Here is a 24,246-nt window from a genome sequence, read left to right on the forward strand (position 1 = left end):
CTAAAATTGACTTGCTTACATGTGAACATTGCCTAGCTAGCTAGTAAAAATAACTAGAAAACCATTTGGAAAGGGAATAGAGTTGATTTTCCATTACAGATTATCCACTCTGACATCTGTGGTCCAATGAGTGTGAAGATGAGGCATGGGACCTCGTATTTCATCACTTTCATGGATGATTTCACACGTTATGGATATGTTTATTTGATTTCTCACAAATATGAAGCATTGGAATGCTTTAAACGATACACCAATTTAGTGGAGAATCAAATATAAAAAATGATCAAAACTTTAAGAACTGATCGTGGGCACGAGTATCTATCCGACCTCTTTAGAGAGTTATGTGATGAAAAGGGGATTGAGAGACAATTGACTCTCCCATATACTCTGCAACAAAACGATGTTGCTGAGAGAAGGAATGTAATTCTTTTGGAAATGGTTAGGTCCGTGATGGCGCAAGTAAATCTGCTAATTTCATATTTGGGAGATGCACTATTGACTACTACCTACATAGTTAATTAAGTGCCCTCCAAATCAGTTAACTACACTCCTTATGAGTTATGGACAGGAACAAAGCCTAACCTAACAAATCTAAGACCTTGGGCAGCAGCATTTGTTCTTAACCCTTCTCACAATTTTGGAAAATGGGATCGAGGGGTAAAAAGTGTTTCTTTGTGAGACACTCGGAACACTCCAAAGGATGTGTATTCATTGGAAAAAAATGGGAGTATTACTGAAATGAATCAAGAGATGCTACATGTTTGGAAAATGATTTTCCCAAAAAAAGTGAGGTCTATAAGGATTCCCAACTATACGAGTTAGGAGATCCTAAACCAAGTGTACCTCCAATTGGATCTAATGAGGAATCTAATACGACATCTAAAACTCTTGATCCAAGTGTGTGTAACACATTAAGTTAATTCCTCAAAAGGAATTAGTAAGAAGGAGTAGTGGAAAAGCCATTCCTCTTCGTCATTGTTTTGAGACTGAAGGGGAAGCTTTTATGGTAGCTCCTCACGACCTTGATAAGCCCAACAACTTTGAATAGGGTATGAAATCCCTGAATGAAGAAAAATGGATGAATGCAATGGAAGATGAAATGAAGTCTATGAAATCAAACCATGTATGGGACTTGGTTGATCTTTTGCGTAATCATAGAGCCATTGGCAATAAATGGGTCTTAAGGATCAAACGGAAGACGAATGGGACAATAGATAGATTTAGAGGTCGACTTGTTGCGAAAGGCTATACGCAACAAGAAGGTATAGATTATGAAGAAACATTCTCTCCTGTTGTAAGGATGGCATCTATATGTTTGAGTTTTGCTATCGTCGCACATATGGACCTTAAATTACATCAAATGGATGCAAAGACTATTTTCCTCTATGGAGAATTAGAGGAGGAAATCTACATGGATCAACCTAAAGGTTTCATTAAAAAGGGCCAAGAAGCAAAGGTTTGCAAATTAAAAAAATCCATCTATGGCCTTAAGCAGTATTCTCAACAAGTCGTATTTATGATTCTATCAAGTAATTGTTGCTAATGGATTTGTAATGATTCAACAAGATCACTGCACTATGTCAAAAGGCCAAGATTTCTTTGTGATTTTAACATTATATGCGGGTGATATCTTATTAGCTAGAAATAACAAAGACTTTGTCTTAGCTATTAAAAGTTGGTTGGGTTCCAATTTTGAGATGAAGGATATGGGTGAGGTTGCTTATATTCTTGGAGTTGAGATCCATAGGGATCGTTCAAGAAAACTCCTAGCATTGTCTCAAGAATCTTTCATTGAAAAAATTCTTAATTGCTTCAATATGAGCAGATGTAAACCCATGGACACTCTAGTAGCTAAGGGACAAACTCTGAGCCTAAAAATGCCCCTCAACTCCAACAAAGAAAGCTCAAATGAAAAACACGCCATACTCAAGTGCCACTGGAAGTTTGATTCATGCCATGATATGCACTAAACCGAATATTTGTTATGCGGTCGGATTGGTAAGTAGATACCAATCAAATCCAAGACCTAAGCATTTTAATGCAATTAAAAAGATCCTTGCACACCTAAGAAGAACTGTAGAATATTGCCTATGTTACCAAGGAGGACATGTGAATTTAATTGGCTACACGGATGCTAACTAGGATGGAGACTTGGATGAATGCAAATCAACTTTAGGATATGCATTTTTGCTCAGTCGAGGTGCTATATCTTGGAGAAGAAAATGACATGCACAACTCTGTTAATAATGGAAGTTGAATTCATTGCATGTTCAACTATAGTACAAGAAGTATTGTGGTTAAGGAGATTTCTAATTGACCTTGGGGTCACTCCTAACATTACAAGACCTGTTACACTCTACTACGATAGCTAAGCTTCTATTGCATATTCCAAAGATCCAAAATATCACAACAAGTCCAAACACATTGAAACAAAGTATAACTTTGTGAGAGACATTATAACACAAAAGGAAGTGGTGTTACAATATTTCTCTACACATAGAATGGTTCTTGATCCTCTTACAAAGTCTATCACTAGAGATTTCTATAGACATCATGCTAGATTTTTAGATTTATGCAGATTGTAATTCATTTCTCTATTGCATATGTGACTTTTCATTTATTTAATAAATTGAAGTATGTCAATCAAACAAAAATCTATTCCCTCACACAAATGATCATGTCTATCACTTTAGTAGTGAATAGAGATGAGATAATATTTTTGGAGCAAGTATACTGTTGTCTACCATATACATAAATATTGGTGTAGCCTTGAATAGTTACCAATATGAGGCTATTTTTGTAACGACCAAACATCATAATTTCACAATTATATAAGTCTGATATGAGTTGGATCTAGCACATAGTGGGAGGTACAATTGAAAGAAAAAAAATTATACGATGATGGGAGTGACATACGCCCCTTAGTGGGAGGAAATCACCATAACATGTAATTCATATTACATGTGCTTATGAGTACGACCAATAAGGGAAGTGAGTACAAATTGAGACATCCCTTATTCTCACTATGTGAGCCCCTTAAGACTTTTTTTTTTTCATGAATGTCTTATATTGTGCCTTTTGAAATTCCTGACTATATTATAAAGTAATGGGTTAGCAAATGCTACTTTGGTATGTTTCCTATAGTTGTGGGTAGATTCAATGTAATGCCCCGCTCCCACTCGCAGGTGTTACCGACGATAATCTCCTGGATTCCTCGCCCCAAAGCCCGAATTTGAAGGGTAGACTATGTTTCGGGACGAAATGCCCTAGGTGGGAACTAGGCTTCATCTGGCCCTTCGCTTACCCAGGATCCATGAACACCCTAGGACCTCGCGAGTTTATTATGAACAAAGAAATAACCCGCTACACCGCCTAGGGGCGTCAAGATGCTTCTTAACACCGGGCTAGACTAAGGGGAAACTCATACTCAGAAAATCCTCCAATTTTCCAACATTTCATCACTCGGGGACTCCTTCGGGGAATTTTATAAATTTTTTTCTATAGCCCAAAATCTCCCAAAATTGGGCCAAATTATTCCCCCTTTTCTTTTTTTTTTTTTCTCCCGCGCTGGCCCCACAGCCGGCTGGGCCCTCCCTGGGCCCGGCCGCGCGCGCTAGCCGTGCCCGCGCGCCCCGCGCCCCGCTGTGGCCCCGGCGTGACCCCACCTGCCTCCCGCGGCTCCAACTTGACCCAGAATTATTTCTTGGGCGTTTTTGCCCAAATTTTCCAAATTTCCCACACAACTCACATACATCAAAATACCACCTTCTTTTTCTCTTTTTTTTTTTTTTCTACAAAGCTTGTACAACCTTCTTGATGCTTAAATCCCCTTTTATTAAAAATATAGCTTTACAATATGTTTGCTACATCATACATCAAATAATAAAAAAAATATTTACAACATGCTTAGGCTTCCAAACCCAAGCTAAATTACATGAGTTCTCTAGGGTCTTCATTTCATCAAGCATGCTTAACCTTCCAAGATCTCTTCCTTCTTGCACATGAGAACCTACATGGTGAGGATAAAAACCTCATGAGCTATTAAGCTCAATAAGGGTGCAATGACAATAGTATGAACATGAATAAATAAATGTGATGCCAATGCATGTATGCAACATGGTTAGGGCTTCCACATCCTCACAACCACCTTGGTTTGAGGCTTTAATCTACCCTACCCCACTCAACCTCATGGCCATAGGTCCTAGAACACAACAACATGCAAATGCACACTTAGAAATTCATGAACCATACTTACATCCCTTGCTAGCCACCATCCCATGGGGCTATCCCTTACCTTAACTCCATTCCTTGAAGCTTGAACCCATTCTAGCTTTATTCCCACTCTTCTCCTTGAAAGAACCTTGAACAAAATAAATCCCATGAATTTAGAAGAAATACTCTAGGAAAAAGGAAGGAAACCTAGCCTTTAATGGTTAGAAAAATAATACCTCCCTTACCTTTCTTCTTTCCTTTCTTCTCTTGGGAGAAAATTTTCTTCTCTTTTGCAAAAATGGAAGACTTCTCCATTTCTTTCTCTCTTCTTTCATTCTCTCCCTTTCTTCTTCTTGGAAGACAACTCTTCCTTCCTCTCATTTTCTTTCTCTCTTTGAAATGGCAAAACTTGAGACAAGGGCTTACTTTCCCTTTAAATACTACTCTTGTCTTGAAATCTCAATTTCAAGACTTGATCTTAGCCCTTGATTTCCATTTGCTTTTTGAAAGAAAATCCCAACCACACAAGAAAGCACAATCCATGTGCTTTGGTCTTGATTACTCTCATCCATTGGATTTTATTCACTTTTCAAGAAGAGATCTCAACCTTCAATTAAAAGCACAATCCAAGTGCTTTTGAAAGATTTAATCTCAACCACTCATCTCTTAATATTTGGCAATCCATGCCATTTCTTCTCTTTGAATCCCCACCTTTGGATTCATTCTATTTCTCAAGAATGCATCTAAGCCCTTAGATCACTTGCATTTTTCATTTATTTCTCATTTACTTAAATGAGACTATTATATGCCATTTTCAAGACTTAATCCAAGCCATTGGATATATTTCACCCTTTTCAAGACTTGATCCTAACCCTTGGATCACTTGGAGATTTCTATTTATTTCTCATTTAAATAAATTCTCCCATTTTCACTCATAAATGAGTGACTAATTTCCATTTCTTTCCCATTTAAATTAATGGGACTAATTTCACATCCATCACACTTGAGAGACATAATTCCCTCATTTTTCATTTATATAAATCACCATATTTTTCAAGCATTAATGGGTGACCATTTTCCCATTTTCCATTCTATTTATTTAATTCACCATAATTTCAAACATTAATGGTGACTATTTTCCCATTTCATTTGGATTTTTTTTAATCCAACACTATAATGTCTCTCATTAAATGCTTGAAAGACCAATTATCCTTTCTTTTTGCTTTTAGTTAAATCTCCCATTTATACTTGAACCACAAAATGCCAAGTGTCACAACAAGACACTAACCTTGGCTTCCAAGTTTAATCTCATCTCTCCAAGTGGCATTACCACATTAATTCATAACTTAGGAAAAATTATAATTATTCTCCTCAAATAATTTAATATCCACCATTTTCCCTATTTCCAAAATTAAATTTCCCTTATGGAATTAAATTCTAAATTCCCAAATATCCCTTGTGAATTTATTAATCCCATATATCTCCACATAAACACCAAATTGGGATTTTATTCACTTACATACCTAATTCCACATAGGAATTATTTCCAATTTACCAAAATACCCTTTATATTGGATTTCACTATCCAATTTACCAAAATACCCCTCTCATAGGGCACCCTCAATCTCAAGGATCTAACACCTTCTCGAGGGCATTTTTAGAATTTTCTCACTTTCTTTCTCATTCTTTTAACACCTGTAACACCGGGTGTTACATTCAACACATGGAACTTTTCTAGGAGAGCAATTGATCCAAAATAGACTAATATAAGTACAAGAAGAAGACTTAACCATTTTTCATGAATATATGTATTATTTAGCCAGACAATTGTGATATATTTGTGATATTTGAATAGTTGTGAATACATTTATATGAAGTAATAATTTCTCATAGAGAGAATGAGATAATGTTAAGTCGGGGTACATGGAGATGTTTCATCATATTGGAGCTGAAGGCTCTTTGATAAATATTTTGCTCTTATTTTTTCTCAATTATATCTCACAAGTCACATGATCCATTTTACTGCATGAAACTTTACTCTGATAAAAGAGGTTATACTCATACTTTGGGTATTGGTTGACCCATCAAACTTGAGTGGGAGATGTAGATAAATATCATAATTGATAATGGTCAATTAATATTCAAAAGTGATCAAGATGAGTCAATCTTATTAGGAATAAAATAAGATGAGATAAGTTCTCATTTTAAAATAAAATTATCTCTAAGTGAAATAATTTCAAAATTAGAATTCTGTTGATCTTCATCTCCTAAACCTTATCAGTTAGGTTTTCTCCCCTATAAGTAAAGGTTATTGCATAAGGATTGGGACACACTGAACATCACTAAGCATCATATATTATGAGTATTATTAGAAAAGAATGGGTATTTGGGCTGTGGCTTGAATGTACTTTCCATCCTATGATTATACACCTGACCTGAAAGTTCGAGAAAACTCGTGGCACAATTAAATATTTGAAATTTTCTCTATCAAATAGGTATTTATCTTTGTGATATTTACGATTTATACATAAAATAACTAGCAAGAGTAATATGATCAAACAACTTATTTAATTTTATTTCCTTACTGGTTTAAGATATAAGAATTGGAATTCAATTCTGAATTTTAGTGTTTTGTTTCAAAAGAAATAATTAGAATTCTAATTCTGTTATAATCATATATATAAACTACGGAGCTAGGTGGAACTGAATGCAAACTAAGCTACAAAAATGTTCTTTCCCTTGATGAGTCCCAGACTACTTTATTTCTCAATATATAATCAACAATGAATCATATGGTTTGGTATAAGATCTCTCACTATTTATTATCACTATTAATTTCTAATTCTGTTGGATCATTAAAGTCGTGGAACTACCGGAATTGATTCCAAACTAACTATAGTCTATAGAAATGTTCTTTCCCTTGATAAGTCACGGACTACTTAATTTATTTAATTTTCTCATTAAATAATCAATAATGAGTCATACGGTTAGGTATGAGATCTCCCATCATTTATTATCACTCCATTAAACATATTTAACCAAAATTGGTTTTACATTAAATAGCCTTTTATATGTTGAAGTTGAACTCTAAGAAACAAAGCAGTTGAAAAGAAGTCCTACAAAGTTAGCTTCTGAAACTTGGATGGGTAATATTAAGAAGCATGGAGTTGCAATTTCACACTCCAAATTTGTCACAATTGCTGTTGTTCTCCTTGTGCTCAGCCGTGCATTTGTTGAAGCCCTAAACCATTCGAGTTCGATGCATCAAGGAACAATAAAGACCATAGAGGTAACTTTCAAACCATCAAATTCTTATCTTGTTTGTTGACACTTGGGTTGGAAACATTATTAGTAGATTGAAAAATTTGCAGGAAATTTCATGTATCATAACTTTAAATGTTACTTGGCCCCATTTTTCCTTAATTTGTCAATCATCTCCTTCTAGCTAGTATTATTATACTTCATTTTGGTACATTGTTTTTCTTTTGGCAGAGTGAAGAAGGCGAGGTGATTGATTGTGTCGATATTTACAAACAACCTGCATTTGATCATCCACTGACTAACGATCTACAGGTTTCCCTTTTGATGTGTTAAATGTTCTTAATTAAACATTTGAAACAAACAAATGTTTTATGTAGATGTCAACAAAAAGATTAATTAGGTGTGCTTCCAAAATCAATCAATAATGATTATACAATCTACAAACAGATACCAAAATAACATATTGCTTTAATAAAGTAGTTTCACTTTACAAGAGATGAGATGAAATTTAAACCAAATTTGAAATTATTTTTCGTCCCTGCATGATTATGATTATGATTATGTTTTTCTTTGGAAAAATTTAAAGATGTGGCCAAGTTCAAGCTCAAGCTCTGATTACTCCCAACCCAGCAGGATTGTTCAAGATTGGCATAGAAATGGAGATTGCCCGCAAGGAACCATCCCTATAATGAAGAGCAGTTCTCGTAATTATATTAATAATCATCTCCGTCCCTCTCACTCTCTCTCTCACTTTTATGGAAAACAGTTTCATTACATGAACTCCTCAGAATATCAAAACGCCCATGAGGTACAAATCCACTACTTGGCCTCCATTTTAATATGGCAAGCAAGAATGAATGCATGCATGCATGCATGGGATCATTAACACTACGGGCACACCACACGCTTAATTAAAAAAACATAAAAAAAAATTGCTACCTTTCTAATTCATTGGACGTACGTATATATATATATATATATGTTTCTTTGCTAGTATGCGCAAATATCTCAGAAAGCCGGCATCTACCATGGAGCTAAGGCAACAATTAATGTGTGGAACCCTAAGATAGAAGCAGGAGCTGGGGGTGAATATAGCATCTCCCATGTTTCGGTTTTATCAATGGATATCAGAGCTTCACCCCCGGGTCTGAATTTTGTGGAGGCCGGATGGATAGTGAGTGCTCTCTCTCTCTCTCTCTCTCTCTCTTAAATTATCAAAAACATACTAAACTTGTTGCTTTTAATTAGGTTTCTCCTGGAATGTTCAACGACACTCGAACAAGATTTTTCGCATATTGGACGGTAAATAGCAGCCATGCCGGCACCCTGCAAATAATTAAAATTCTGATGTACCTTATCTATGTTTTTCGTACTAAACTATATATGTTATCTAACCTCATTGATGTTGAAAACCAGACAGATAATTCTTTAACAACAGGTTGTTTTAACTTGAATTGTCCGGGTTTTGTGCAAACTACTCAAAAGTTTGCCATGGGTTCCGCAATTGAACCTCTTTCCATCTACGACGGTCCTTCGTACAATATCGCCATGGCCATATATAAGGTACACCCACATTTTCTCTTCAACAATTGAATTGAGTTTGATTTTTTTTTAATTATAATATATATGTATATAATTGTTTAAAATTTATATGAATGAATGCTATTATTACACAAACAGAGCAAACTATTTTTAATATCTTTACATAATATACCTAGAATTCTTGAGATTTTTATCATTTCAAGTACTCTTTATATTTCAAATATTAAACTAACTACTCTTTTCTTTTTTTTTTTTTTCAAATGTTATATCGAATTGTCTTCACTTGTAAAATTTACGATACTCAAAATATCTATATATTTTATATACTTGCTTGAAATTTTTAGTATCTGTGTAAGATAATAAATAGGAGATGAGTATAATTTCTCTAGAATGTGGGGTACATGTAATTTACTCTTTTATCTTTTGGTGGGCAAACGAATAGACTTGAAAATTAACAAACAATTAGGCAACACAGCTCCATTTTATATGGTGGATGCTGGGCCTAGCCCAATCCAATTCTTTTGTCACACATCATCCTTCACAATGCTAAGTCAATAGTTAAGTATTTTTCCTATCTTTATTTCCTAATTAGAAGTAGCCTTGATTATTATTAATTAATACAGTAATACTAATTTGAATTTATTGAATAGTCGCATTAAATTTGCCCTATTGTTTTGGGATTCGACCCGACTCAATTCAACAGGACAAGCAGAGCGGAAATTGGTGGTTTGAACTACAAGGCGAAAGAATAGGGTACTGGCCAAGCTCCCTACTGCCCGGATTAGCCCATGGGGGGCACCTACGTGACATGGGGCGGAGAGATCATCAACAGCCGATCGGCGGAACATCACACCGCCACTCAAATGGGAAGCGGCCATTTCCCCGGCGAAGGCTACCGAAAGGCCAGTTATTTCGGAAAGCTTAAAGTCATAGACGACACAGAAACCGAGAAAGAACCAGACGACCTGGAGGTGGTTGTCTCAAACAGCCGATGCTATGATGTGCATATCCAAGACAACAAGACAGTCTCTTATGGACTTGTCTTTTTCTATGGGGGTCCCGGATATTCTCCAGACTGTCCATGACCATGATGTTTTAAGTGGCAGCAACCCAATAATAAATAAAGCTTAATTTGTTTCAAACAATTAATGATAACAATCACTCAAGAGAAACCTCCTTGGAAAGAAAGAAAGAAAGAAAGAAAGAAAGATGGAACTGCTTAATTGTAGAAAGAACTACGACAACAATCAGAATCAGAATTAGAATCAGAAGAAGATTTATCCATCCATCCCGACAATGAACTCTACTACTTTCTGGACCATACAGTAAAATTCAATAAGCTGGATTGGCTGCATTTTACCAGCGCCTTCTCCCCTCACGTTTGTCTTAAAAACTAGTGGCACATCGGGCACACTCCATTTTCCATCATGCTACAGTCACCAAACTGCATCTTTCCTTTTGATGATCGAGGGAGGGCGAATCAGAAGGAAGAGAGGTGGGGGATGAGCAATCTGGCCGCCCGTGGAGGAACACATCTTGCTTTGCCATCCATGATCTGTCTCTTGAAGCCTATGTTGCTGGATGGTACAAAAAGGAAAAAGAGCTATCTCCAACAGCAACCCTAAGATGTTAAACAACCGACAATGAATTTCTTCCCGGACCATCTTCATGCGTAGTACATGTACAAGCTGTTTGCAGCAGCACAGGCAATTGAGTTTTCGGTTGGGTGCCAAGCTAGGTGGAGCAACTTTGTTGTGAAATCAAAAGAACTCCCATTTGCATCAACTCCTAGGCTTTCGGCTCCTGTTGAGAGGATTTTCCAACATGTCAATGAAATGCATGCCCAAATATACAAGTGTCAAAATAGAACAGGAAACCAGAAAGGAGAGAAGAGATTGAGAAGGCATAGACCTCGTCTAACAGAACGTGTTATACTGCTGAGGGACCTGGAAGGCCTTGATGGGGTCTGAACTTGTCTCCTAAAATAGCAAATCAAAGTTGTTTTCTTTTTTTCCATATCATAACATAAATGAACAGAGTTCCCAGACTTGGCATTCTTATCAATGATACCTCGTAGGGTTTTTGCTGCCTTCCAAAGTAGAGGATTCAGCACTTCCTGAAGCACAGCCAAACACGCGGAATAGGTTGCTGGGATCACATTAATTTAATATTAGATGCATCTCTAAAGGGAAACAGCAACAAGATAAATTGAAAAATAGAAATATGTGAATAGACCTGTAAGAACCTGTTGCCACACGCTGCCCATCACCACTCAAGCAACACTCAAATTTATCAAAGATGGAATCATTTTCATATAGGTCACATAGCTGGCACAAACAAACAAACTCATCTTGCTTACGTGTTACAGCAGCAAAGAGCAAGAAATGAAAGAAGTAAAAAAGGCATTACCTTAGGTCTTAGATACTCATGAACCTGGAAGGTTGCAACTGGGCCTGAATCCATATTAATATCCCATAGCTGAAATCAAGTAAAATGAATTACAGAAATAAGAATAAACTTAATGCAACTATTCTACTACAATACAAGCTAGGAAATCTAGACTTCCCTGCTATTGGCAGAAAACTGCAAGCAGGCAAAATTCCTCAAAATATAGAACATAGGAATGCTTACACAAAAAGATGTGCACGCATATATGGCATGGCTTTACCCCTTGCAACTCCTAATTAGCATAAAGAGTAACAAGCAAAAGGCACTTCATTGTGTTTTCTGTCAAATATTAATTTTGTCAAACGTGGTAAACAAACCATAAGATTAAGTTGCTCCCCTCCTGTCTTGCAGGTCTCATCACCCCGTCACTCCAACTAATGCAGTCTCAAAAGTCAAAACAATGATCACCAGTAACATTCATAATACAATTTAGCCATGCCAGTCCAGGAATCTGGTAAATCAACTTCTAAATTAACCAGAATCAGTGAGTGCAAACTCCAAGCTTTCTTACTCTATGATAATGCCCCCAGCATAGAGCAACATGGTTCATCTATTTCTACCAATTAAAATGAAGTTCTCAAGGAGCATCCTCTTCTTTCTCTTTCTCAAATGCCAATCCTATTCTTCTCACATATAACATAAAACACAAAGGAATAATCCTCCAAAATTACAGTCTCCTCCAAAAATTCATGCATGGAAGCTGGCATCACGAAGTACATCAAAAAAGGAGAGAGATTAACTAAATAATCAAGAAATTCCATATAATACTTCCAAAGAGTCTGTCTACAAAAAATCCATCCGAAGAGGTCTTAGAAAGAGCCATGTAAACAAACTGTAGAAGCTCCTTCTCTTGACAAATGTTAGACCAACTTGTATTCTCCCAACCTTTGTTCTTCCAATGAGGTAAATAAGTATAAAGTCCTTTAATGCCTTGTCCCTTACCCTTCTTTGGAATAAGGACAGCGAAAGTGGCGTTCAAACTTTTCTTGGAAGAACAAGAGCTATGAAAATCCTTTATAGAAACTAGGACCTTGCTATCCAGTACACTCCAATGCTTCTCCAAAAAAAAAAAAAGAAGCGCAAAACAAAGCCAACATAAAGCCATCAAGCTATTAGGACAGGAGATTTATCCCATCAAATGATTCAAACCACCTCCTCCTCTAAAAAGGGTCTATTAAGTCAATAATTTTGCTCCAAGGAAATTGCCTTCAACTCAAGACCACCTAGAAAAGCAGGTTCCCAAACTTTCATTTCCTAGCATACTGGTGCGCAGAAACCCATTAAATTTTCTCCGGTCTCTTTCTATTGAGTAACCTTACAGCAACTGGCCTTTAATTTGCCAACAAGATCCAACCTCCTATAACTATTTTCCATTTTATGGAAGAATTTGTTTTCCTATCCTTTCCGCAGTGAATACCTAGACTTATTGTTTCAGCTAACTTCATTTGGGACCGAAAGCCTCCCAATCTCTTTTCTTATCATCTACTAAGCTTTTCCCCCATAGAGAGGGGCTCCCTTCTTTCCTCGTAATCCAGAATCTTAATTTCATCCACAAGGGCATAAATTTATGTTGCAATATGTCAGATCCTTGGATCTGACAAGGGATTGATTTAGGTATAATTGAGAATTAGAGAGAATTTGGAGGGAGAATCAGATTGAAAGGGAGCAAAAATAACAAGAAAGGAGGAAGGCAGAATGAGAGAGAGAGAGAGAGATAACAGAAAAGTGGAGGGAAAGGATTCAATGCATATCACATGATGATCCCCATCCTCCAACTGTGGCTTATTTATAGCCTAGCAATACAACTATCCGGAATGTACAATCCGGTAAAGCACAACCACTTTAACAACTAAGTACAAGCAACAAGCATAAGAAAGACATACAATTACTGCCCTGCCCCTAGGAATGTGACAATCAGCCCTCTCCCTGAAACATTTATTGTCCCCAAGAAATTACAAAAGCTGGGCAACCGAAGAAAATTGCTTGAGGAGGTCGGGTAGGTACTCCCACGATGTGTGATCAAGGTTTAGGCAGAGCCTCTACACCAGCATTTGGGTTAAGGGTAGAGAATTTTGGTGGATCACCCTCTTCTCCAACACCACTAGGGGCACTCACCGTTAAGTCTTTTGTCATAGAAGGAAGATCTAAGCTAGTGAGGTTAGTAGGTCCCACGGACTTCTTCAACAAAGAGATGTGAAAAACCGGGTGAATCAATACTCCCTCTAATGGCTGCAACCTATATGCTACCTACCCTACCTTGGCCACTATAGGGAATGGACCTAGTACTTTGGGCTTAATTTGGTTGCAAAGGTCATTGAGAACATCTATTGTCACCCACTTCATATGATCTCACTCCTCTTCCTATCTGCCATCTGTTTCATCCTATTATGTGCCAAGGTTAGCTCCTTTTTTATCACTTGTAGTGCCTCCTGCCTTTACTGTGAGTACTGATCCACTGCCACTTCAGCACTTGAATATTGCATGACAACAAGTAATAAGGGTTGTTTATAACCAAAGTGGGCCTCAAATGGGGTTCTCTTCAAGGAACTGCGAAAATTAGAATAATACCACCATTGGGTCAGTGACAGCCACTTGTTCCAACTTCTTGGTCTAGAAAAACAAATGCACCGGAGGTAAGTTTCTAGACATCGGTTTACTCATTATGTTTGTCCATCAATTTTTGGGTGGTAGGCTATTGACATGCAATCCCATCCCCAAATTCTTGAACAACTCCTTCTAGAAGTTGCTAGTGAATATTTTGTCTCTGTTCGAAACAATGGACAATGGCAGTCCATGTATCTTAACAACTAAGTACAGTAACAATCTAGCTACCTCAGGGGCTGTGAATGGATGGACGAAACTTAAGAAATGGCAATTTTTTTTCAATTTGTCCACTACTAGTATAACATCCCTTCCCTCTGACTTAGGTAATCTTTCAACGAAGTCTATAGAAATTTGCTCCCGAGTTTGATCTAGTATGTCCAATGGCTACAGCAATCCAAGGTAAGGAACCTACTCATGCTTGCAACGTTAACAAATAGGGCACTCACGTTTCAGTCTGAGTTAGAAAAACAATTGCCTCACTTTGGGGTAAGTGACATTTAAACCAAAATGTCCTAGTAGTGAGTTGTGCAATGATTGCAAGATTCTTTTCTTAAGCTAGTTGCCTTCTCCTATCACCAGGCTTCCTTTGTACCTAAGTAATCCCGCTAACAAGGTGTAACCATGTTGATTAGCAGGTTGAATCGCTAACTAAGTCATGAGATCTTTTGCCCACGTAGTTTGCTCATGGCTTGCTGTAATTTCCTTCACCCAGTCACGCACTACTGCTGAGATAGCCTCATAGCTCCCATTTTCCTCTTTCCTTGATAGTGCATCTGCCACTGTATTTTCTTTCCCTTTCTAGTACTGTATTGTATAGTCAAGCCTCAGCAGCTTAGTTACTCCCTTCCTTTTGCAGCTAGATGTGCAACCTCTGTTGGATCAAGAATTTGAGGCTTTCATGGTCAGTTCTTATCACAAATTGGTTTCCCTCTCGGTAATATCTCCATTTGTCAACTGCCATCAACACTACTATCATCTCTTTGTCATAGATGCTTAGTCCCAAGTGTTTTGGGGCTAAGGCTTGGCTAAGAAAGGCTAAGAGTTTACCTTCCTATATGAACATAGCACCTACCCCAATCTCACAGGCATTTGTCTCCAAAATGAAAGGCTTCGAAAAGTCATGCAAGGCTAGTATAAGGGCTTGTGTCATAGCCCTCTTTAATGTTAGAAAGGATGCCTTTGCCCTTGAATTCCAACAAAAACTATTCTTCTTAAGTAACTCAATCAATGGCCCGCTTATGATGACATAATTCTTGAAAAATCTCTTGTAATATCCAATTAGGCCTAGAAAACCTCTCAACTCATTGACAGTTTGTGGTCTCAGCCACTCCACCATAACAACAATTTTCTTTGGATATGTGCTCACACCTTCTCCAATAATTATGTGGCCTAAGTATTCCACTTTTCTCTCACTGAAAGTACATTTGGACCCCTTCACAAATAGTTGATTAGATATGAGGATTTCAAAGGTTGTCCTTAAGTGGATCAAATGTTGGTCAAGAGAAGGGTTGTATATGAAGGTATCATCAAAAAAGACAAGGATGAATTTCCTCAAATAAGGGCTAAAGATGCTATTGATCAAGGTTTCAAATGTGGCAAGGGGCGTTAGTTAAGCCAAACGGCATAACTAAGAATTTATAGAGGCTTTGATGAGTCCTAAAAGCAGTCTTGGGAATATCAGTTGGACTCATTTTGATTTGGTGGTATCCGACTCTTAGGTTAAGCTTTGAAAAGAGAGGCTCCAGTTAATTCATCTAATAACTCCTCTATGATTGGGATGAGAAATCTGTTCTTGACAGTGAGAGAGTTCAACTGGCGGTAATCAATACAAAACTGCCAAGTTCCATCCTTCTTCTTAACTAGGAGGATTGGGGGGGGGGGGGCGCAAAAAGAACTTTAGCTTAGCTGGATTATTGATTTGGTCAGCATTTCCTTGACCAATTTTTCTATTTCAACTTTCTGTAAGGGGGGAATACCTGTAATACCAAATGTTTACAAGTTCTGTATTAGGTTTTAGGTTGATAGTATGGTCAAGGAATCGAGTTGGGGGTAGGGTAGACAGTTTAGCAAACAAATCCTCAAACTCAATCAACAATGAGTGTATGGGGTCATAAGGGTGTACCATGGTGAGAGAATGAAGAGTGGAAGTACGTGCAAACCAGGAGTGGTCCTTTTCTGTTGCTACACTTCCTCCTGTCTCTCCTACCTCAGCCTCCAACTCCATTGCATATGAGGAATGTAGTTGGACTATGACAGCTTCTCCATGCCGAAAAAGTTTTTGTAGCCTTCTGCCTTGTCACCATTTTGCATTCACTTGCCTCTTCCTCCCCTATGGTTCCATTTCCTGTAGCCTCCATCTCACCAACCTCCACTGCTCCTCCTTCCTCTTCTTCTTGTCCCTCCATTTGCAAAAATTGTCTCCTACATTGGTGTCCGGGGGGCATACTTCTCCCCACATAGGAAGCATAGTTTGAGCTACCATTTTTGTTCTACCAAAAGGGACTTCACCAAAGCTAGGTTGGGTGAGGCCTTGGGTAACAAGTTTCCCTTTTGCACCACCAGATTGCTAGACTTAGACATTCCTCCTCCACTGCTTTGTAAATTGCTCCCTGTATAACCCTTAGACAATATCATATGCTTCTTAAAAAACACCTCCAAGGCTAACTCCTGGAGCCGGGCTTTATTTGAAGTTTGTTTGATGATGGCTAGCTATGACATCTTAACAGTTGATCTAAGTTCATCATTCAAGCCACTGATAGAACTAGACACAAAGCATGGTTCATCCAAGGTAGCAGTGATTTCAACTCCTCAAACCTGGTTTGATAGTCCTTTATCGAACCTTCCTGCTTTAGTTTGTTGAATTGCTCTACTATATTTGTCATGGTTCTTTCTACAAAACAAGCACAAAAATCTTCCACAAATACATGCCAATTTAGTTCTATTTTCCTCTTGCTCCAGCCTTGAAACCACACATCTACCACATCATTAAGATAAGCAGCAGCTAGATTCGCTTTTTGGCCTTCAATCACTTGATAATGGTGAAAGAGCTATTCATGATGTCAGATCCACCATCTCGACTTGTCACCTTCAAATGACAGAATCTCCAGCCTCAGCATTGGAGTGTGATATTGATTCGTTTACGCTCCCTTGCCGAAAGTCTCCAGCATAAACTCTAATTGCTCCTTTGTTTCCAGAGGATCAAAAGCACGCTATCGGAAACTAGATCCCACTAGGATCGGACCCGTGGTGGACCTTGGAGGGAAGTCCACCAATAAGCTCACATTAGGTAGCCGAGAGAACATACTCAAGACAGTGCTCAATTGCTGGCTAAACTTGGCGAATTCTTCTCTTAGGCTCGAGACATCTTCTCAAAAACCAGTAACCTCTACCTTAACACTCTTCTCCAATGATAGCATCGCCTCTCAAATGGCCAAATTTTTTGCCTTGCCACAACTCACCTCCTCCTGAGTTTGGCGAAGGCCTAGCTCCATCGTCTCCAATCGATCCTCCAGCTGCTCTTGAATCTGGCGAAGCCCAATCTCCATCACATCCAATCAATTTTCCAATTGCTTCATTCTAGTTCCTTCTGCCATCTCTTCACTTCTATTGATCACGCCTTAGATTAAAAAACAACTACCAAGAATTTGGATCTAATCTGCAGATCAATACCATTGAATTCCAATCTCCAATTACAGACGTGATGAGTTCCGATCACCCAGAATTGCTTCTCGCCAACGTCTTGATCTTCGTCGAAACAGGAATCACCTTGTTCTGATACCAATTGTTAGATCCTTGGATCTGACAAGGGGTTGATTTAGGTATAATTGAGAATTAGAAAGAATTTCGAGCGAGAATCAGATTGAAACAGAGGGAAAATAGCAAGAAAGGAGGGAGGCAGAATAAGAGAGAGAGATCACAAAAGTGGAGGGAAAGGATTTGATTCCTATCACATGATGATCCCCATCCTCTAGTTGTGGCTTTTTTATAGCCCAAAATACAACTATCCGGAATGTAAAATCCGGCAAAGCACAACTGCATTAACAACTAAGTACAAGCAACAAAAGCAACAAGCATAAGAAAGACATATAATTACTGCCCTGCCCCTAGGAATGTACAATATTGTTTCATTTTTCCCCAAAACAAAACTTCTTCAATTGCATTTTTCCCAAGGCATTGAGACTTTATAAAGAAAGCCTGAGTGGTGGTGAAGCTATTTTGGTAAAAGACAAGAAAAGATTGGTATTTTTGGACTTTTCAGTATTTCTGTTTCCAGAAAACAAAATATATATATATATATAAGAAAAACAAAAGTTGAATAGTGCCAAAGTCCCTTAATTTTTTTATTCAGAAAGGATTCCTAGACATAGATACATGGAACCATTAACAATGCAGCACTTTTCACTATATCAGTGGGAGTGAAAAAATGTTTTACTAAACATAGAGATCATGTTATCAGCAAAAGGATTCAAACCTTCAGCGTCATGTAATCACGACTTAGTAAGTATCTTCCATCCTTTCCAAATTTAATATCTGAAATCGATGCTATTATTTCTGTGAAAAAAGATCTAGAACCAGCTGCCTCCTGCTCCTCAAACCTGTAAGCAAAAGGATACCATACTAAGGGCATTTTGAAGTACCTCAGATGTTTGTTTTAGGAGAGTAAAAAAACGCTTTCTTTTGTCAGAGCTTAAATAATAACCAGTAACAGTGAGCCCTATATTTACTTTCCATTTTGATATTTCAAATCAGCTCATCAGGGGAAGCACAAAGCAAAAGAAGCAGCTAAGGAACTTACAATTTAGAATGTGTATCACACAAAGCTGATTGCCGCAAATCAATAAGGCGGATTGACCCCTTTGAACTACTATATGCCAACATGTTACAATGAGAAGGATGAAATTCTGCTGATGTTATCACCTCTGTGAAAAGTTAACGATATTAGTCCAAAGTCTTGAAAATGTGGTGTAAACAATAGGTTCTGGTATAAGCCCCTATTGACTGAAAATTACATCACACAAAGTAATTTGATTTCAGGATAATTCTGGAAATCAACATTAAATTTGCACCAAAACCAGTTGCATGAGAAATTGCATATAAGATCAAATTTGTGAAAAGCTATAATCTGATTCCCTATACGATAAAGCAACAAAAATTCAATTAATATAGTCCAGCTAAAAAACTTACTCTAGGAACAAGCACATAGCCAGTCTGTAAACCAAAATATGATCATGAAAAATATACACACACAAACAACTGGCCAAAAAAAGGGAATAGTGGTAGCTTCCAAGCATAACAAAAACTGCAAAAATCCCCGCTCAAAAACCAGAACCAGAAATAATTTATAAATGAAAACCATCAAATAAAGAAATAAGGTAAATATACACAGGCATCTGATTTAGTTTGGAAGTTAAGACCAATCTACTAGTATCCATACCAGTTAAATCCTCCATGTTTGCAGGCTTGACATCAACGATATTGAAACTTTGATTGCTAATTTCCAAATTCCAAAGATTTATTCGCAGATCATCAGCTGATATGAATGTTTCACCATCACTATAACATATGAGAGAGTCAGTGAAATTTCGGAAAATTGATATTATAGCAGGAAGCATGTTAAATATCAGGCAGTCTTTGCACGTTTGTACCGCTTGAAACTTTTTCCAAGGAAAAGTTCAAACAGCCTGAAGATAACCATGTAACCTTAACAGTTTCAAATGATGATAAATATTATATATATGCAGCTATATTATATATAATGCAAAACTGATCCTTCACTGAAAGAAAATGAGGTGGGAAAAAATGATAAATATTATATATATGAACCCGATCCTCGCCTCGCCTCGTGTAGAGAGGGAGGATGCAAGGACAGTAAGCGCGAGGCGAGGCGAGGAAGGTGGCAACGGGTGCTGGAGCTTGTTAGAGGCGGCGGCCATGGTAAGGAGAGAGAGGAGAGGGGTGGTTGCAGGAAAGGGGGTAAATTTGCATTTGGGTGGGGCATTTTTGTCTTTTTGGCCCCTCTCGATAAGCCTCTCTGTGAGGCTCTCGAGAAAAGTAGCAAGACTCAGGATACTATACAGCTTAGGAAACTACTAAATACAACTTAGGAGACTGCCAAAAAAGAATCATTAATTCCATAGGATCAGAAAATCCTGAATTAGGAAACAGATCAGAAAGCTGATATTCTACACTACCACTTGAGCTAGGTTATGTATGTCAAGCATACATAGCTTGGACTTCAAATTTTCGAATGTATTTTGCAGCAGAGCCTTTGTTAGGATGTCAACAATCTGAAAAATAATTGGAGTACAGATCAGTTTGACAATCCCTCCTTCCACCTTTTCTTTTATGAACCGTCGATCCAATTCTATGTGCTTAGCTCGATCATGATGAACCGAATTCTTAGCAATGCTTATAGTGGCCTTCTTGTCACAGAGCAATCTCATAGAGGTGCTGGATTGAACCTTCAATTCCCCAAGTAATCTCATAAGCCATATACCTTCACAAATTCCATGGGACATAGCACGAAACTCTACTTTTGAGCTGCTTCTAGAAACCACTGTTTGTTTTTTACTCCTGCATGCAATGAGATTTCCCCAAACATAGAAACAATACCTTGTGGTTGATCGTTGATCTATTATAGACCCGGCCCAGTCTGCATTAGTGTACAATTATACATCTCTATTTGTAGTTTTCTTAAAGTAGAGGCCTTCTCATGGGGGTTCTTTTTTAGATACCAGAGGATGCAAGATTATTCATATATCTTTCTACCACACCTATTGCAAATCCGATATCAGGTCGGGTGTGGGAAAGGTAGATGAGTTTCCCCACAAGCCGCTAGTATCTTCCTTTGTCTATGAGTGAGTCTCCTCCGGTTTCACCCAATTTATTTGCCGAGTCCATTGGAGTATCACCTGATTTACACCCAATCATTCCTGTCTCTTTTAGTAAGTCCAGGATATACTTCCGTTGAGAAACAGAAATTCCCTTTCTTGAGCGATCTACTTCCATCCCAAGGAAGTACTTGAGGAACCCCAAGTCCTTTACTTCAAACTCATTGGCTAGGAGCTTCTTTGCATTAATAATTTATTTACTATAATCTCATGTGATAATAATATCATCTACATACACAATGATGATAGCCCTCTTCCCCTCTTTCGGAAATTTCACAAATAAGGTATGATTAGTTGACATTGCAGAAATTCATACCTTTTTAAAACTTTGGTGAGACGATCGAACCATGCTCTAAGAGATTGTTTGAGTCCATATAGAGAATTTTTAAGCTTGCAGACTTTTCCACTGCTGCCTTCATTTTCAAATCCTAGGAGGGATTTCCATATAAACATCCTCTTCAAAGTCACCATTAAGGAAGCATTCTTGATGCCAAGTTGGTGAAGAGGCCAGTCCAAGTTTGCTACCAAAGTTAATAGGACTTGTACTGAATTCAGTTTGGCTACAGGTGGAAACCTCTCCTCATGGTCTATGGCATAGGATTGGGTGAATCCTTTTGCAACCAGGTGGGCTTTGAACCTGTTTAAGCTTCCATATGCATTGTATTTTACCGTAAAAATCCACTTGCACCCAACCAGATGTTCTTGTTGGTCCCTTAGGGTATGGTCGCTCAAGAGGGGGAGGGGTGAATTGAGAGATTAAAAATTCAACTATTTTAGAAGTGAAAATCCTTGTTAGATGATTTTATGAAAATCTTGCATAAATATGTATAGGTGAAATTGTTTGATGAATGTGATATGCAAGCCATAAGATATATTGCTACAATAAAATAAATAGCAATGGACAACACACAATATATAGTGGTCCAATGTATTCCAAACACCTAATCCACTCTCCCAAGACCTAACCACTCTTGGGGTTCCACTAAATCCAACACCAAGGTTTTCCCTTAGCTCACATTGGAAACTATTGCACACCTAGATTTAATCGGTTCTAGGCAACCAAAATAGCTCTCACAACAATAGCTTAAATGAATACAAAGATTTGTTCACTCTTGGACACAAGTGAAACAATTTACATACACAAATGTACAAGGCAATGGTAGAAATTATTGCATTAACCTCAGTTGATGGAGATATTTGGATTTGGCTTGAGTAGCCCTTCTCCACTTTGCCTTGAGGCTATTGGATGAATGAACAATGAAGCTTGGGAGCCTTGGATTTGCTTGGAAGTATGTTGAGAGAGCTTGAGAGCTTGAGTAAGCTTTTTGATATTCAAAATTGCAAAAACTCCTCACAATGTCGAGCCCCAAATATATATAGATGCTGTTAGATAATCTGCATAATGGACAATTTTTTTACCGTTGGACTCGAAAAGTCGACTTTCCTAAAAAGGGAGTCGACTTCCAATACTGAAAGTTGACTTCTCTAACCAAGAGACGACTTCTCAAAAGACAGCTCTCGATTGGGTCGACTCTGCATAAATGGCTCTCTACTGGATCAACTAAGGCTATACAAAAGTCGACTTTTGGCAAATCAGGAATCGACTCTCCAAAGTAGAAGTCCACTTCTTGGTCCAGTTTTTGAGAAAACATTTTTATAATTATCTAAATAAATAGATTTAATGGAAAATAACAATTTGATTATACATATATTGTGAAAAATATTTTATAAATTAATCAAACATAATTAGGGTCCACATTTTGTATATATATATTTAAAAGATATCCTGTTTTGGAAATCATCAAAACTTAACTTAGGGATTAAATAAAGCAAATTGGCTCAACATTCTCCCCCTTTTTGATGATAACAAAAACTTAAATTTTAAAAGATTAATTTGATTAAAAATATTTTGAGCTCTTCCTTAATCTTGTGCTATAGGCTCCCTCAAAAGAAAGAAAAATATTACAAAATTTTAAAAATAGGACCAAGGGACCTGATTGCCTAACTAACTCTCATTCATGCAATTTCTCATTCTTCTCCCCCTTTTTGTCATAATCAAAAGAAACCATGTTAGTGGAGAGAATAAGGATATAATCATAAACAATAAGGAGAGAAAAGGAATCTAAGCATGATAACAACAGATATAACAAGATAATGATAAACAAAATAAAGTCTTGAGAATACATCATCAATAATCATAAGGCAAAAATGAAAATGATAAAAAGTATAGCATACAAAAATAGTAAGAGTGTTGTTCTAAATACAAAAAAGAACCTAGACATAGCTAGGTGGCGAAGAAACACATGTTAGAGTGTCGTCGGGCTGATCTGGTCAGCGGGGAAGACGACTATCGATGACTTGGAAAAGATCACGTAACATGTCGGTCACCGAGCTCTGAAGAGCGATCATCGAGCTCCGAACATCCTAAAGCTCATCATGTAGCACGACATGATCAGCAGCAAGCTAGTCGAAACGATCTTGTGGGAACGAGGTAAATGAAGGAGGTGGGATGGGAGCATGTCAGTAAGCGGGGAAGGATGCACAAGAGTGCAAGAAAGGTCGGTCTCAATGGGTGCAGAAACAGGAATGGTGGAATGAGGGCGAGGCTGGGCTGGTTGATAAACCCAGGCACTTCATATCCATTTGTAGTGCATTCTATTGATAATACCTTCATTGATCGTGCCATATTGTGAAGGAGGAGCAGGTTCTTCATTGTCGAGGTCAATATTTAGATGAGTGAAAATGTGGGTGAGAAGGCGACCATATGGAAGAGGAGAAGACTTGCGACTGGTGGTGTTATAAATGTGGTCAACGATAAGAGCAAGGAGATTAATGGGGCGACCGTGCATGAGTGCCCAAAGCAAACTGGCCTCAAAAGGAGTGAACTTGCTATGAGTCCCTTGTCGAGGGAAAAGGATGTGAGAAAAAACGTTATAAGCCAGGCAAAGATCTAGGGACTTGCGATGAGTGACAGAGTAAGCAATTTCGAAGATGAGGTCGACTTGGATATCGAGAACAAGACCTTATTCCTTTCCTTACGGAAAAAGGAATGTCTAGATTAGCAAGAGGCTCATATATTTTGGCTTTAGGTTCAAGTTCACAAGTTTCAGGTTCAAGAGAGGTCTTACCTGTGTCAATTTCATATTCCTCAGGATTTGGATCTGATTCTTGGTCATTGTTCGGAGGTGGCAGTCCTCTACTTCCTTCAGAGTTTTCTGGTGCCTCGAGTACGCAAGTAACTCCTTAGGATCAATTGGCTAATTTTGAGAGACTGCAGTAGTTGGTTGAA

At 37.8% G+C, this 24,246-nt stretch overlaps 2 protein-coding genes across 8 annotated transcripts in view; one reads left to right on the forward strand and one right to left on the reverse strand.

The window, feature by feature from the left end:
- Positions 1-4,818: 4,818 nt before the first annotated feature.
- On the forward strand, positions 4,819-10,100 carry LOC127790962 (uncharacterized; the record flags this gene model as incomplete). Its single annotated transcript, XM_052320699.1, has 6 exons — positions 4,819-4,842; positions 7,705-7,785; positions 8,468-8,647; positions 8,722-8,775; positions 8,890-9,036; positions 9,801-10,100. Coding segments are annotated over 6 exons (786 nt in total), but the record flags the coding sequence as incomplete, so codon positions are not given.
- A 109-nt stretch (positions 10,101-10,209) lies between these two features.
- LOC127790477 (serine/threonine protein phosphatase 2A 55 kDa regulatory subunit B beta isoform-like) overlaps positions 10,210-24,246 on the reverse strand; it is a 74,148-nt gene continuing 60,111 nt past the window's right edge. For 4 of the 7 annotated variants that reach the window (XM_052320008.1, XM_052320005.1, XM_052320009.1 and 1 more), the window contains 8 exons: positions 19,502-19,620; positions 18,863-18,986; positions 18,539-18,662; positions 11,425-11,493; positions 11,251-11,342; positions 11,086-11,163; positions 10,927-10,994; positions 10,210-10,818 (listed from right to left, as the gene is read on the reverse strand). In XM_052320008.1, coding sequence (XP_052175968.1) covers positions 10,682-10,818; positions 10,927-10,994; positions 11,086-11,163; positions 11,251-11,342; positions 11,425-11,493; positions 18,539-18,662; positions 18,863-18,986; positions 19,502-19,620 — 811 coding nt within the window. In that variant the 3' untranslated portion in view covers positions 10,210-10,681. Of the gene's footprint in view, positions 10,819-10,926; positions 10,995-11,085; positions 11,164-11,250; positions 11,343-11,424; positions 11,494-18,538; positions 18,663-18,862; positions 18,987-19,501; positions 19,621-24,246 lie in introns of those variants that run through there. The other 3 variants (XM_052320006.1, XM_052320010.1, XM_052320011.1) reach the window with 3 other exon arrangements.

The sequence above is a fragment of the Diospyros lotus genome, chromosome 14 (assembly GCF_014633365.1).
Source record: "Diospyros lotus cultivar Yz01 chromosome 14, ASM1463336v1, whole genome shotgun sequence".
Taxonomy (NCBI): Eukaryota; Viridiplantae; Streptophyta; class Magnoliopsida; order Ericales; family Ebenaceae; genus Diospyros; species Diospyros lotus.